The sequence below is a fragment of the Rhinopithecus bieti genome, unplaced genomic scaffold (assembly GCF_001698545.2).
Source record: "Rhinopithecus bieti isolate Rb0 unplaced genomic scaffold, ASM169854v2 scaffold_6513, whole genome shotgun sequence".
Classification (NCBI taxonomy): domain Eukaryota; kingdom Metazoa; phylum Chordata; class Mammalia; order Primates; family Cercopithecidae; genus Rhinopithecus; species Rhinopithecus bieti.
Genome location: NW_016805931.1, coordinates 4,586,439 through 4,603,769, shown reverse-complemented (window position 1 = coordinate 4,603,769; position 17,331 = coordinate 4,586,439). Strand labels below are relative to the sequence as shown.

Here is a 17,331-nt window from a genome sequence, read left to right as displayed (position 1 = left end):
TAAAATGTAGCAAAAAGAATATCATGATATTAAAGGGAAATAAACATAAACATTTCTATAGGTATTCACATTACTAGGTCCTCCTCATGCTGAAAAGCTGCCATGACTGTCTTCTTAGAAGAGAATCTACTTTGCCAAACCCCCACTATTCAGCAGTTTTTAATGTCTTCCAGTTGTATACTAAATACAATACCTTCAAAAACCTTAAATACTACTCTTCATGAAAACTTCTCAGATATCCCAGCCTGAGTTAATCATTCATCCTTTATTTTTGTATCTTAATGCACTCATAGTAGATGCTTAATAAATGCCTTTTTAAGCATATCCAAGGAGAGTTTGCTGAAGATCCCTAACGTATGTCTATTGAATGATTAGAGACCATCCTCCCCTTCCAGTCTTCCTGGGAATTGACAAGGTCCCACATACATATGTGCCTATCCTATTCTGGTGAAACAGATGTCCCTTGTTTGGGTGTCACATATATTTGTGGCTTATATAATCATGCAGTAGAGCTGGAAGGACTTTAGGAACAATCAATGATAATACAGTTAGCTCAGTGACTGGTCAATTAACTTTTCTAGGACCTGGTATCCTCCTCTGTAAAGTGAGTCTGTTCAACTAGATAATCTCTCATTGTCCCTCCTGAACCAAATCAATACATCTATAAAGTGACACAATTATAAGAAAATTTTAAGTTGGAAAAACATACTTATAACTGCTCGCGATAGTGAGTTTTTCCTCTTCTGTTTACTTGATGGATTATTTTGGAGCCACTGTTATTTGATCATAGATTCAAAGTGATCCATGAAATATCTTCCAATCTTAGAGTCACAACTCTATTTATTAATGACTCCAATAAAGAAAATAAAGGAATGTTTTAAATTTAGCTAGTTAATAGTTTGGATAAAGCTTCTAATGGGGAAAATGTTAATGACAGCAAAACTTGAATTCACGTGTTTATTTATTCATTCAACAATTTTTTCTTTAAAACCACACACCTGCTGGGCTATCATAAGCTCTCACCCTCCTCTCCTAAGAACACATGAAAGTTGACTTTATTTTAATACTGGTTGATGTTTCACTAGAAAGGTTCTTTGTGGAAAGTTTATCTAGATTATAAGGACTATGACGTTAAGAACTGTGTGTGTAGTTATTTTTTTCCCAGCTCTGAAATACGTATTGCTGAGCACAGTGCCTTTTATTCATTTAATCATTTACTCAAGACACTTGGGCACAGTTTTCAAAGAGCCAAGAATATGCTGAGTCTCCATTCGTAGAGAGCTCCCGGGTGAAAAACATTTTCAATTCATTGTAAATTCTGTCATTAGGGAGTGGGAAAGTGTCTTGGGAGCATAGAGAAAGGGTCTTTCACAAAGTTCTGATATACCAGGGCAGCCTTTCAGGTGCAGGCTAAGTCTCAAGGTTGAGTGACAATTAGGCAGGGGAAAGGAGATTTGATTATTTAGGGGAGCAGGAGGTGAGAGCCTGTGACAAGGAGATGGTGCCTCAATATGAGTTGAGCATGAAGTCCCCAATGGATGAGGGCTGCAAGTTGAGGCTGGGAGGGCAACTAATTGTAATTGAGAGCAGATGGTTAGACTGGCAGTCTAGCAAAGAAATTTTGACTTCATCCTGAGAGCAATAGTAAGTTACTGAAGAGTTTTAAACTGAAGAATGACACTGGAAAATGGATTCAAGACACTGATAGAAAGGTTGTTATAATAATATAGATGAAATTTGATGGAGACCTGAATCTAAAATATTGGTAGTAGGGATGGAAGGAAGTGGGCACAATGAAAATTAAAGCTTGGATGGATGTAGTAGGGTAGGAGTGTGGGGGAGGAGCCCGGGTTTGGGAGAACAGCATTAGGCACAAAATGGGCATTTGTTGAATCAAATTCAAATATTTAACGAATTACTGTGTATTTGTTATTTTCCAAAAGGAATTTTGTACTTAGAAGATTAATTTTTGCAGAACGTTTCCCTTTTAACTGAAGTTGAGTTTGGAAAAACCTGTATCTTGTATCCGGTCAGTTAACAACAGTATCCAGGAAAGCAAGAATGTGAAGTCAATGTGTTTTTCTTTTATGTATTTCAATATTATCATATTTTTATGGCAGAAATTAGCTGTAATTTTGCTTCCTGCTAATTCCACTGTCAATTCCTCAGTTGAAGCTAAATGCTTTGTGAAAATACGAACATGTGAATGTTCACAGCAACATAATTTCTTCTCCTTCCTTTACAGTTTTGATGTGGACAATGGCACATCTGCGGGACGGAGTCCCTTGGATCCCATGACCAGCCCAGGATCTGGGCTAATTCTCCAAGCAAATTTTGTTCACAGTCAACGCCGGGAGTCCTTCCTGTATCGATCTGACAGCGATTATGACCTCTCTCCAAAGTCTATGTCCCGGAACTCCTCCATTGCCAGTGATATGTAAGTACAAGGGTAGGCAAAGAGAAAGAAAACCGAGTAAATTTATATCTAGAGCTGATGATGTAATAAAACTAATGACTTTTGTTCAACTGTATCACTCTTCTCCAATATAGAAAGAATATGAATAAAATTATACAAGCTAGAAATGAATGGTAGATTTAACTTGAGTGCACTGTCACTCTTGACTAACACACGCACACACACATACACACACACACACACACACACGTATTTATTTTCCCAGAAAATACACTTTCTAGGAAAACTGAGAATTAAATTTTTAATGGAAACTAACACTTAAATCATTACCTTATATTTATGTAGAACCTGAGTTTTAGCTACCTACCTACATGGATATTTTCTAATATTTGAAAAGCTTTCAACTACATTTGAAAAGTCCTGTGAAACAGACTGTATACAGACTGTATAACATTTTGAATATATTTCAATTGATGTATGTACAGATGTTAGCATTGGTTTGCCAGATCATTTAAGAAATCTTTGTGGAACTTTGCCGAAATTAAGCCAACTTTTAAGGATCATTAGAGGCAAGCACAGAAAACGTTAGAGAGACTTGAATTTCATTTAAGACATAGTACAGCTTGAAAAACAGTGAAAACTGACAAGCAGGTTTGCAGATCATATCCCATCACTAGCTCATTTTCTCAGTGCATTTCATTCTTGTGGTATTGTGTATGTTTTTCTACATAAGTCTTTATTCTCAATGCCTATACTATCATTTGTGGCACATCTGCCTCTGTATAGAATTGATCTTCATCTTTCTGTCTTGGTCTATACATTTGTCCAATAACATTCACCATCTTTTCATGACATCAAAAACTCACAACAGGCTGCAGTTTATCTGATAAGAATTAGTCTGTTTGGGACCCCCGAGTGTCTAGTGTTATTCCTGCCATTCTAGCAGAGCATCAGGGTATTGCAGTAGGTCTACATGGGGTTCTAGAAATGAAATTATATTTCACTTATTTTTACAAACTATGGTTGCTATTTTAGCAGTTGTATTATTGACGTCTACCCTTCTTCATCTCTAAACAACTTTCTATTCCTAGTGACCCTATTTCTACATTATTTTTATCTCACTTTCTTAGATTTGAAATTCATGACACTTATTTATTCATACACACATAATGAGAATGCTTCTTGAGCAAATATGGTGTATTTAAAGCTCTCAATCTGTGGAGCAGTAAAGTTTGGCATTTTAGACCATTGTAATAAAATATGGTGAGCACAATCCTTGAGGCATTTACAATGTACTGCAGGAGCATAGAGAGGAGATGGACAGTTTTCCAGCCAAGGGAAAAGTACAGAAAATACCGGGCTAAGGGAACAACATTTACTAAATGTGAGGCTTGGAAAATTATGGCTGAACTAAGGAATGACAATCTGCTTGATGTGAATAGTGAAACCTGGCAAAAGAGAAGATAATTTCAAATATCGTCTATGGGGTTTTTAGCTGAGTTTTGGCATGATCATATTCTTGTTTTTTATTGCATCTTGATTACTCTATTGTTGAATGATTGCATAGCAAAGTGACTACAGGGAAGTATTTCGTGTCGAAATTCATGGAAGTAAGGCAGGCTAAATATGATGAAGACCTAGATCAAGGGAGTGATGGCAGTGGAGCAGAGTTGGCTTAGATGCAAGAGGCTTATAGAATGGTTTTGTGTGTGTGTGTGTGTGTGTGTGTGTGTGTGTGTGCGTGTATGTGTGCGTGATGTATGTTTGTATGTTGGGGGACAGCCAGTGGAGAAGGAGAATCAAAGAGAATGCTGATTTTTGACCATGAATGACTATGTACCTGGTGACGTGGACATGAGGAACAAAGGGAAGCGAGTAGAAAACGCGGCAGATAACAGGTGATGAATTGGCTTATACGTGATAAGCCTAGGGTAAACAAGACAACAGTTAAATACTGGAACAGCAAACAGAAATAACAGTCCAGAGGACCAGGAGAAATGAGAACCGTTACGTTCTATAATTACTAGGTTTTTGAATGACAGTTGAGTGGAGCGTGGTATTCAGGTAATAGCATTAGGAGCCCCTGGGCTAAGGAATGAATTGAAGTGGAAATGTGAGCAAACCCAGGCATCTCTTTAAAAGGCTAACGGGTGGAGGAGGAAGAGAGAACTAAGGTTTCCTGACAGAGAATTAGGTTCAAGCAGAATTTTTATGAATTCAGGATACTTGAGCTGAGGGAAGGCTCCACAAGATAGAAAGAAACTAAAAATTCAAGGGGAAAAAAGGGTTAAAGATGGAGCTGTAGTTGCTGATAAAAATGTGATCATAAGCCAGAGTAAGGAGGCCATCCTTGGAAAAGTAGTAAATACCAGAACTGTATTCTTTAGGAAGGACAAAGAAGACCTGCCTGGGCATCATAGTGAGACCTTGTCCTTACTAAAAATCCGAAAAATTAGCTGGCTCTGGTGGCATGTGCCTTTAGTCTGAGACTGAGTTAGGAGGATTGGTTGAGCCCTGGAGTTCAAGGTTGCAGTGAGCTATGACCATGCCACTGCACTCCACCCTGAGTGACAGAGCAAGACAAGACTGTGTCTGGGGGAAAAAAAAAAAAAAAGAGAGAGAGAGAGAGAAGGAGAAGAAGAAGAGAGAAGGAAAAAAAGAAGAGAGAAGACAAGAAGAAGAAGAGAGGAGGAGGAGGAGAAGAGTAAAAAAGGGAAATGTAAATTTAGAGATGGAGGAGTAAAATGTTAAGAGATATTAGCCATGAATTCTCTAAACATTTTACTCCTCCATCTCCAAATGAATGAATGTAAAAGTAGAAGGTACAGCCATCAATAGCCAGAGGAGAGAAGGATGGGGCAGCTTGAGAAGAAAGGGAAAGGCTCAAAAAATCGACCATGCAGATCATAAAAGGGAACAGGGTAGAGGTGAGTAGAATACTGACCAGCCCCATGGATAACGATAAACAATGTTAAATAAGCAAATGACCGAACTGAAAGTCATCTAATGCAACTTCATCAAGGGTGAGTCAACCTTGGTACTGATAAAAGAAAGAGGAAAACTCACAGTGAGTTAGTGGAGTCCATTTATGTAGTTATGTGTTCTACCTTTTTAAATTGTAGTAAACTGAGTTTTGGATAGATCATTTCTTTCATACATTCTACTCCAGTTAGTAAATATTAAATATATACATGTATTTTATGAAAACCTTATAGCATTTCATATTTAAATATGAAATGCTTTTATTTCAAAATCAAACTTGCAAGGATGACCTCATTTTGCTGTGTGTCTCAAGAGTTCTTTATCTGATCGGACTCAGATAGAAAGATGAGTTTAATCAGACCATGAGTCAACTCTATATGTTGCTGAAAAATAATGTGTTCACATGTTTAGCTTTTCCATTCTCCTTGGATATTTACATTGGAGCAGTAAGATGTTCCTTTGACACCAACTCCTAGAAAGCATTCTTTCTACCAAGGAGATTAAGTTTCTGTGGAAAGAAAAGTAAATAGAATAAATATTTCAACATTTAATCTGACACTGCACATATCTTCCACCATAAAGGACTATGCCTTCTCTTAATTTGAATTTTCATATGGCCATGTGTAAACTTTAATTTTCTTACCTTACCTATTTCACAATAATGCTATGAAGACTGTCTGATGTCTATAATTCAACTGTGCTTTATAGAGAATGATGTTATGATATATTTAATTACTTGATGATTTCATATTAATTGTTCTAGTTAACCTTTCCTATTGAGAAATTTTCTTAGAAATTTCAAACACAAACAGTACCTAATGAGGATAGGTGCCTAATGAAAGGATATTTAAAATGAAGGTTTGTGGTTATCTATTTAATTGGACTGTTTTGGAAAACCTTTAAATACTCTTTAAGTTTAAATATAACTATTTACTATATTGCGAAAGTGAGAAGAAGGAAAATAATCCCCTCCTAGTAAACAGGATATCGTCATCTTGTCCTCTATAAATAGAAACCAATGAAATGGCAAAACAGATAAAGATGGTGGTAATAGTAATCATAACAGACATGGTGTGTGTATATCATCAACTTTCCCAAGTATTTTCACACCAGCTATCTTATTTGATATACTCACAGTCATTTTGATAGCGACATTGTTATGCCATTTTACAGATTAGAAAGCCAAAGTCCGAGCTTAATCTTTTGGAAAAAAAATACCAACCATTTTGATTATTTCTAGGAGCACATAATTTTGATAATGCCATTGTAAACAAAGTACTGTATGCTACTACAGCAAAAACTGCTGAGAAACAGAAGTAACTGTTGACCAAATTCATTAAACCAGTGAAATACATAGCAGCATGAAAATTTGATGAAGAATAAAATAAAAGCTCAAAGAGGTACAAAGTAAATATATAGACAACTCTTAGAGAATGTGTACAAGTATAGAGCACTAGGCTAAACTCAGAATCTTAAAAAATTAGCTCATACAAGGCAGAAGAGAAGTTCCTGATCACTTCTGCTCAGAAACCATCACAGTTTTTTAAATATAGATGATGCAGTAGCAACTTAATTCTTAAGAAAAGTAAGAAAAAGAAAAATGTTAAATACTAGCATGAGTCTAATAAATAAATACATGAAAGTAAATTTGAATTACCATTAATAGTAAAAATTTTTTGTAACAGTAGAAACAACTAGATAACAAAAGTTTGCCCAAGTGACGTCAGGAAGAAACATGATGAAAATTACAGTGTAAATAGACAATATTTTTGTCGTCTTAATATTTCAGCATCTGAATAACAATCACTTCTGTTGTTTCACATCATCCAGTAATACAGTATCTGTATTTGGAAGCACACAAAGATATGATACGTTGCAAAGATTAAGAGGAGAATTAGCAGTGACAAGATAAGTAGAATTAAGTCACAAAACTATGAATTTATTGAATATAAGTTACCTGTCAAACTACTTAAGTTTTAAGAAATACTCAATTCACCTGGATAACTGACCCTCTATTCCCCATCCTTTGTTGAATTAACACCAACACATAGGATGCAAAGATGATCCAAGCGTCTCTTCACTCACATTTATATACATTGCTTCTACACACAGAATATGGAGTGGGGTGAATGCATTCAGAGGGCCAGTGAGGAGGAAGTGAATAGACTTGATATACCATAAAAACCTGGGCACACTTGGGAATCTAGTTAAGTTATCCCCAAGCACTATACAGATATATCAGACTTCACTGATCAGACCTTTGGGGTGCCCCATTGGGGCATTTTCTCAGCTAGTGGATAATACTCTCCCTACCCCCCATCTCAAACTACTGTCCTTTCTTTAGCAATTAACAAGTCCCTCACCACTTCTCGGGCCTCTAATGTGTGTTTTCAGTCATAGCCACTCCTCTCTACTTCTTTGGCCTAAGTATAAGGGTAGTATTGCTTCCAGTCCTGGGTTTGAAAAAGGAAGAAGAATTCCCTTTATGTCTATTTGTATCTTTTATTCCAGATTATTAATCTTCCCTGGTCTTACTAGGAAGAATATAAATAAAAAAGATATGTTGCATTACAGCAGTTCTAATTCTCACTGGATGTACATAAAAAGTTTGTAGTCATCTCTTAGCTAGATTGCAAGATAATATTACACTAATGAGCATTTCATCGCTTCTCGGCCTTTTGGCTAGGATCAAGTGTGAACATTTCAAAAGCATATTAGTTTGCTATCTTGAAAGCCTTCTTCCATTAACCACACAAAGAAAGCTACCATGGCCAAATCATCTCTTCCCCAGTTCCTGGGTTGTTCCCAACTGGGGAGGTATCCTCACCCCCACCCTGTGGTATAAGAGTGATGGGATTAGGGCCAAGGTTCTCAAAACGTGTCCTGAGGCAACAGAGGGAATGCACATGGATGCAAGCGTTATTTTAAATTTTCAAGAAAAACACAAAACATGTGTCAACCACCTGGAAAACTAATAGCTTGAAATAGTTCCCAGTTTCCAATCAAGACCACGATATTCCTTTCTGTGACACCATATCTTTGCAAAATTGGGTTTTGAGCAATTGTTGGATAAAAATCAAGTGCTGAGCAGAAATCAATGTGCAACAAAAATAAGCGAGCCAATGTCCAATCTCATTCCAAAATGAGAAATTGACATAGTGCTCAGTGGGTGCTAAATTGTTAGAACAAAACCTTATTAAATTATTTGGACTTAACTATTTAATAATTGGAACTATTAGTTATTTCTTTTGGCCAATGGATTGCTGTTGTTAAAAAAAAAATGAGATATTAAGGGCACCACGTGCTGAGAAAGTTTGAAAATCCTTGGATTGGGTGTTTATTTATATCTGAAGAATTAGAGCTAAATCAGGCTAGGTGTGGTGGCTCACATCTGTAATCCTAGCACTTTGGGAGGCCAGGCAGATGGCTTGAGCTGAGGAGTTTGAGACCAACTTGGGCAACATGTTGAAACCCTATCTCTACAAAAAATACAAAAATTAGCTGGGCATGGTGGTGGGCGCCTGTAGTCTCAGCTACTTGGGAGGCTGAAGTGGGAGGATCACTTGAGCCCAGGATGTTGAGGTTGTAGTGAGTCATGATCCCACCACTCTACTCCAGCCTGGATGACAGAGTGAGACCCTGCCTCAATAAAAAATAAAATAAAATAAAATAAAATAAAATAAAATAAAATAAAATAAAAAATGATTAGAGACAAATCAGATCTCTATGTGAGACTCTGTGAGAGAATTTTGTTAGGAGGAAAAAAATACCAGTTTGAAAGCTGTGAGCTATCTGATGTGTGCTAGAGTAGAGAATTTATCTTTTTATTAATTCTGTTAGGATCCCAGGTAGCCAAAATCTTCTATTATAAAATATGATATTATTTTGGTAATGATCTAGATAGACCAGGCTTTTTCTTCCATTGCTCTGTGTGCTGGCCACTGTTACTAGTATTATTCAGAGTGTTGATGCAGACATTAATACTAGCTATTAAATCTCAAGAAGTTTATCAGCAAAATATGCTAAGGTCATCTGCTACTAGAATACCTTTTTACTATCTTTTTGTTTAAAAATTCCGCTTTATGTGGTGCCATTTTTTCAATCACTTAGGTAGTTTTATTTCTGATTTAAAAAAATAGGAGTTTCATCAATTGTAAAATAAGTCTGGTAAATTAGCTAAACATGTTTCTTCAATCCTTGAACTGGGGGATTTAAAATATTAGCTGAATAGGCATTTTATATTTCTAATCTCATACTTTCAAAAAATCATAAAAATGAAATCCTGATGTTTAGACATTTTAAATGGTAATGTTGTTCATGCCACAGGGTAAAAATCAAGTATTGATTTTAATGCGTTACTACAGTGAGATGGTGTCAGCACCTCTGAGTATCATTGCCAGTGCTCTAACCTTTAAAATAATGAATTAATTGAGTTATATGTAGTAATATATCTTGGTTATTGCTACCAAAATAATAGATATATACTGAAGTCTTAGGAGATATGGAGGGATAAATGTTAGTCATAAAAAGTTGTTAAAGCAGAGGGAAAAAGAAGCGAAAACTGACCAAACATATATGTAATTCATTGTTTCTATGACAAGGCTGCTGCAATTCTAACTCTAGGACTTTGCGCTAATATTTAGCATACCATTTTATTTTCTAGATTTCCTTTATACCCACTACGTTCCTCAGTATTTGCCCTCACTTTTTTTGTTTGTTTTGAGATGGAGTCTCACTCTGTTGCTCAAGTTGGAGTGCAGTGGCACAGTCTCAGCTCACTGCATCCTCCACCTCCCGGGTTCAAGCAGTTCTCCTGCCTCAACTTCCTGAGTAGCTGGGATTACAGGTGCCCGCCACCGTGCCTGGCTAATTTTTTTTGTATCTTTAGTAGAGATGGGGTTTCACCATGTTGGCCAGGCTGGTCTTGACCTGACCTCAAGTGATCCTCCCACCTTGGCCTCCCAAAGTGCTGGGATTAAAGACTGAACTCACTTGTAAATCTTTTAAATGTGAAAAAAGAAAACTCTAAAGAAAATCATGTGAGTTTTCTCACTCCTGTATATAAGAGAAAGAGTGTGACTTTGAATTGTTTAAACTTATAAATAATGATTATATAATTATGCTTGTACCTCAGATTTAATACATTTCAAAGGATGATATCTCCTTTCTTTAAAAAAATGCAGGGAGAAGGGGTAGTTTAATAACAAGAGCAATTATTCCACAATCCTATGAGACACTGAATTCCTGCCAGAAGAAAGTAAACTTGAATTGGCCTCAGTCAAGGAAGGTTAGCCTATTTTTCAGTGCATATCAAAAAAATGCAATCTCTAAGAGCAAGTTATGTGTGAAATAAACTAAAATAAGGAAAGTTTGAAGACGATTTTGAAATTAAAAAACTAGTCCAGTAACCTGGATAGTGCTCTCAATGCAACATGGCCCCTAGATGAAGGACCCATAGTTGAAAATTACTGATTGTTCCTGCCTCTTGAAATTTTAAGAGGCAAATGGCCACTGCAGAAGAGATACTGGTTCATCCAATTGTGGATATTGTACCTAGAGGTATACTAGTATACTCTCACTTTATCTCAACCCTCTTCCCTCTGTATAGTAAAGAAGACTAAAATCAAAACCATGCTCCAGTGTATTGTAAAATATAAATATTTTGAACTTTAAATCTTTTTTTTTTTTTTTGAGACAGAGTCTCACTCTGTTGCCCAGGCTGGAGTGCAGCAATATAATCACAGCTTACTGCAGCCTTGAGCTCCTGGGCTCAAGTGATTCTCTCACCTCAGTCTCCCTAGTAGCCCAAACACAGGGGTATGCCACCACTCCCGGCTAATTTTTTTAAATTTTTAGCAGAAATGAGGTCTTGCTATGTTGCCCAGGTTGGTCTCAAATTCCTGAGCTCAAGCAGTACTCCTGCTTTGGCCTCCCAAAGTGCTGAAATTACAGGCAGGAACCACTATGCGCAGCCTGAACTTTAAATCTTAACAGTAGGGCCTATGGTGGCAGGCTGAGAAGAAGAAGAAAGTTGACTTCTATTGGAGATAACCAATACATGTTTTCCACATTCTAAATAAAGGTGTGTATCAATTGATGTGCATTTTTGAATACTGTCATTGTTTTACTCATTTAGAAAATATCAGTAGCACCTACTCCATGCCAGAGTATCATTTGAAGACACCATAGATCCATGAAAATAAGACAAAACAAAATTGTTTGGAGCATGCACTCTTGTCTTTATTTAATTTTTAAAAATTCTTGATAGAAAAGGAGATGTTTCCAGCCAACACTGAGATTCCTATATAAATACTTGTTTTCACTTACACATCAATCACTTTAAATATTTACTTTTCTTATCAGCCCTAGCTTCTTAATGAATTGTTCTCAATGTCTCCTTTACTGTTTTCTGAGCCGTATAAGGAAAAGCAGTCACACTACTGGAACATTTATGTGATGGGTTTCTTGAGATAAGATATTTCAGTGAGTATTGCTAAATCATTCTGTCTAAGCCCTTGCAATATGAATCATCTAAAGATGTGCTTTATAAATAAACAGAAAGAAAGCATCAAGCAGACCCGTGGTTTTTCTTTAGAAAACCAAGTAAGGAATATCAACCACTGGGCTTTGCTCTCAGATTCCTGGTAATTTGTGGTATGATTTCCCAGGTTCACTGAGGAAACATCCCCAATTATTCCATCTGCCCACTGCAGCATCTCCCAAGCTTTGTGTCCACCTACTGTTAATTGCCTTGAGACTTTACGGTTTTTCCTAACTTGGGTCAAGAAAAATTTGCTGACATTGAATACTGGAAAGTTGTATCTAAACATATATAATGTGTCAATTCCTGCAACCCTTTCTTTAGACACAGGCAACTTAAGAGCAGAAAGAAAAAGAATAACTGCTCACCCCTCTATAAATATGGAAGGTTGTGATATGACAAGAAATCATTTCACCAATTCAGTAAATGACTTTGTCTCCCAATAAATGTCATGAATTATCCCATGTACAAAATTTTTAACTCATTGTTTGGCTCCCAAGCGAGAACAAAACTACATGCAGATCTCATATTTTCATGTTTCAAAATTCATTTTTTCTTTGGTACTTACAGAACTTCAAATCGGATTTGTTATAACCACCAAGATAGATTTGTTTTTGTGGATTGTTTTGTGTGTGTGTGTGTGTGTGTGTGTGTGTGTGTGTGTGTGTGTGTTTAGCTAGTGGATAGCATATTAGACAGCACTGAGAAAGAGTCTTGCAGAATATTCTGTTGCAGAAATAGAATGTTGAAGAAATATTCTATTGGACAGTGCTGTTCTAGAATCTAAAACATTTACTTCTATGTGCCTTCAGAATAGTCTAAATCCATTCGAGCATACGGAAAGCAGCATGATAAAAACAAAACAGTATTTGAACGCCTGGGTTCAAGTTCAGCTACACTGAACATTTCCATGCCTTGGGATTTTATGACTCAGTAAAATTTCAAAAAATACCTAGGACACTGACCTAGCGTTACTAACTCCTTATTTTGCCAGATAAAGAACATTATCAAGGAATTTCCCATCAATATATGTTTTTATTTTTTAAGACATTTTCACTTCAGTGAAAAAGTGCATAATCTCAGAATAAAAGAATTTTCAAAAGGAATACGTATAGTTTTTTTAAAAAAATCTCACTGCGTCGTCCATGTACACTTTGACTTTGACAAGGACCGGTGAGCATTCTGTTGGGCAAGTACTAGATCTTAGAGTGGTATTTGGAAACCACTAAGCTCTGTCACTTGCCAAGGGCATGACTGCCGATGAGTAACTTAAGTTGTTAGGGCCTAGTTCCTTATCTCAGAATGGGAATATGAGCATCCATTTCATGCAGAGTTGTCAGAATTAAATTCAGCATGTTGGTAGAACACCATGTCTGGCACCTAGTAGGCATTCGTAAAACACATTGCTTTCCTCTCTGTTTGATCAAGGGCTTCCTTTTAATCTATTGAATCTTTTCACCACGTGCAGACCTTTAAAATTGTTGTACTAGTTGACCATAAATCTTTTTCCCAGGAGCCCATTCTGGAGAAAAACCAAAAGGGCAGGGCCACTGGCATTAAGAACAAGCCTGCTAGTAAGACAAACTGTGAGAGAAGATCCTGTTCCTAAGAACACAAAATGAGAGCACTTGTGGATCCGTGCCCGTGTACCCAACTCTTTCACCATCCTTCTTCCCTCCATGGAAATCAGACTCTCAGCTTTGTACTCAAACCTTCTGATGATAATTTGGGACATCAGCAGTCCTAGAAAAGTCTCTCTATTATATTGTTTTTTATTAAACAAAATAACCTAATATGCTTAGTGAATATGTCTACACACAAGTGCCAAACATTTTTTAATTATTTCGGTTCAAACACAGATAGTCTTTGTGCCATCATATAACTAACAAATTTGAAGGCATTCATTCACATCATGTATTTTCTCTAATGAAGCCTAAATTGTTTTCTCATGACAAATAAAGAGTTTCCATTTTAGACTAGATTATTTTTTGCTTATGTTGCATAAACTTCAGTCCCATCTGCTTTATCATCAGTGCCTGTCCTCCACAAGTGATATGAGCACACATGAGCCAAAAATTAAGGATTTGGGGTTGAAAGATTTTTTTTTTTTTTTTTTTTTTGGTCAAAGATGGGGCCAGGCTCTAATTCTAGTTTTAAATTTATTATTTATCAACAAATGACAAATTGTATTCATTTATTATATACAAGGTAATATTTTGATATATGTATACATTCTGGAATGATTAAATCAAGCAATTAACATGTCCATCACCTAACAATTTATCATTTTTTGTGATGAGTACATTTAAAATCTACTCTCAGCAATTTTCAGGTGTACTATGCATGATTATTCATTATAGCCACCAGCCTGTACAATAGATATCTTGAAATTATTTATCCTTCTAACTGAAACTTCATACCCTTTCACCAACATCTCCCATTCCACATCCTCCCATTCTTCCCCAGGCCCTGTCCCAGAACCACTGTTCTACTCTCTGCTTCTATAAGTTTGATTTTGTTTTTAGATTCTACATATGTGTGAGATCACATGGTATTTATCTTTCTTGCCTGACTTATTTCACTAAGCATAATGCATTCCAGGAACTTCCATATTATCATAAATGGCAAGATATCCCCTTTTTGAGCCTGAATAGGAATCTTGTGTGTGTGTGTGTGTGTGTGTGTGTGTGTGTGTAACATTTTCTTTATTCATCTGTTGTTAGACACTTAGGTTGATTCCATATTTGGGCTATTATGATTAACGCTGCACCAAACATGGGAGTGCAGGTATCTCTTTGACATACTGATTTCATTTTATTTGGATATATTTTCTGGATATCCAGAAATAGAATTGCTGGATCATACGGTAGTTTTATCCTTAATTTTTTGAAGAACCTTCATAGTGTTTTCCATAGTGACTGTATTAGTTTACATTCCCACCAATAGTGTTAAAAGGCTTCCTTTTCTCCACGTCTTCACCAATATTTGTTACCTTTTTTTGATAAAAAACCATTATTATAGGTGTCAAGTGATATCTCCTTGTGGTTTTAATTTGCATTTCACTTAAGCTTAGTGATGTTGAGCACTTTTTCATATACCTGTTAACCTTTTTTTTGTAGGTCTTGTTTTGATTTTAATTTTTTTGTAGAGAGCGTGTCTCACGATGTTGCCCAAGCTGGTTTCAAACTCCTGGACTTAAGCTATCCTGCTACCTCAGCCTCCTAAGGTGCTGGGACTACAGGTGTGAGCCACTGTGTTGGGCCATTGTTTTGAGAAAGACCTATTTAGGTTTTTTGCCCATTTTAAAATCAGGTTATTTGTTTTCTTGCTATTGAGTTGTTTCTTAATTCTTAAAATATTAATAAGATGTGAGCAAATGGTTTAAATTTCAGAAAACTAAATATCTTTGAAGGTCACTGTATTAGTCTGTTCTCACGCTGCTGATGAAGACATACCCGAGACTGGGCAATTTACAAAAGAAAGAGGTTTAATTGGACTCAAGAGTTGCACATGGCTGGGGAGGCCTCACAATCATGAAAAGAGGTTTAATTGGACTCAGAGTTCCACGTGGCTGGCTGGGAAGGCCTCACAATCATGGTGGAAGGCAAGGAGGAGCAATTCACATCTTATGTGGATGGCAACAGGCAAAGGGAGAGAGCTTGAGCAGGGGAACTCCTCTTTTTAAAAAATTAGATCTCATGAGACTCATTCGCTATAATGAGAACAACACCAGAAAGACCAATCCCCATAATTCAGTCGTCTGCCACCAGGCTCCTCTCACAACATGTGGAAATTGTGGGAGTTAAAATTCAAGATGAGACCCCCATCTCAAAAAAAGAAAAAAAATTCTGGCTTGCCTTAAGAAATAAAAATAGTGGTTTGCACTTGTAATTCCAACTGCTTGGGAGGCTGAAGTGAGAGGATCACCTGAGTCCAGGAGCTTGAGGCTGCAATGAGCTGTGAATTGTGCCACTGCACTCTAGCCTAGGCAACAGAGTGAGACTCCACATCTCTTTAAAATTTTTCAAATTATTTAGAATGATCAAAACACCAGAAAAGCTGCATAACTAGATATACAAACATGTGGCCTGGGTTTGGCATTGAAAAGTTTCAATTTGGAAGATATTACCTCACACAATACCAGACAGTTTTAATGTTACTCATATATTAATTTACATTTTATTTGATTCTCAGTAAAAGGTTGCCAGACATTCTTGCTAAATTGAAAGTATTGGTAGTTGTGATTTTAATACAAGTTTTGTGTTAAATAGATTATTTTAATTCTAAGTGGCAATAGCTCCAAAGAGGAAAAGCACATTCACTTGTAACTGAGGTTGGCTTTATTATATTAGGAACTTTATTCCCTAGGGTTTCATAAATAGATGTACTGCTTAATTTATTTTGACTTAAATGGAGCTAGTTTCAAATTAAAAGGCCAAGTAATACAGAGGATCCATATCCTCAAGTATGTCTAATACCAAGGATACACAGTTTTTGTGTATTTTTCGTATTGTTTTGTTTACTATATGGATTACTTAGAGTTTATCAAAAAATCTGATGCCTCCTTTATAAGTAATTTTAAATCATTAATTATATTCTTAAATTTATAATTTGTCAGAGTGAACATTATTTTTGGAAAAACAAATCATCTCTTTTAAACACTATATGGAAAAAATAATTTGGTTTTGCAAAATTTTCTTGGTAGTCACATTTTTCAGTATATTTTATTGTCTGAAATTAGTTTCATGATTTTAATTTAAGCAAGTAGCAATATAAAATATTTAACATTCCTATGAATTCCCTGTGCAGTGCAATTTCTCATGTAGCATTTTAATATTTAGCTTTGTCTTATGTATATTTAATTAAAATAAGCATATTTCCTTTAATAAGTAGCTTTTTAAAAATGAATGAATGATACATGAACTGAAATTAGTCTGAAAAACCCATATGATTATTTTTTTTAATTTATTTGAAAATAGAATCTATGCTCACATTTTAGTACATTTGGATTCACATAACTTGATAAATTTTAGAGATTACCAAATATAGATTGGAGTCATTAAAAATATTTTAAAAGAATAAAGGCGATTTTGGGCTGAGACGATGGGGTTTTCTAAATATACAATCATGTCATCTGCAAACAGGGACAATTTGACTTCTTCTTTTCCTAACTGGATACCCTTGATTTCTTTCTCTTGCCTGATTGCCCTAGCCAGAACTTCCAACACTATGTTGAATAGGAGTGGTGAGAGAGGGCATCCCTGTCTTGTGCCAGTTTTCAAAGGGAATTTTTCCAGTTTTTGCCCATTCAGTATGATATTAGCTGTGGGTTTGTCATAAATAGCTCTTATTATTTTGAGGTACGTTCCATCAATACCGAATTTATTGAAAG

At 36.0% G+C, this 17,331-nt stretch overlaps 1 protein-coding gene across 5 annotated transcripts in view; it reads left to right on the top strand.

The window, feature by feature from the left end:
* PDE4D (phosphodiesterase 4D) overlaps positions 1 to 17,331 on the top strand; it is a 640,379-nt gene that overhangs the window by 383,022 nt on the left and 240,026 nt on the right. For 4 of the 5 annotated variants that reach the window (XM_017874238.1, XM_017874239.1, XM_017874236.1 and 1 more), the window contains one exon: positions 2,246 to 2,437. In XM_017874238.1, the coding sequence (XP_017729727.1) occupies positions 2,246 to 2,437 (192 nt within the window). Of the gene's footprint in view, positions 1 to 1,659; positions 1,713 to 2,245; positions 2,438 to 17,331 lie in introns of those variants that run through there. The other variant, XM_017874241.1, reaches the window with a different exon arrangement.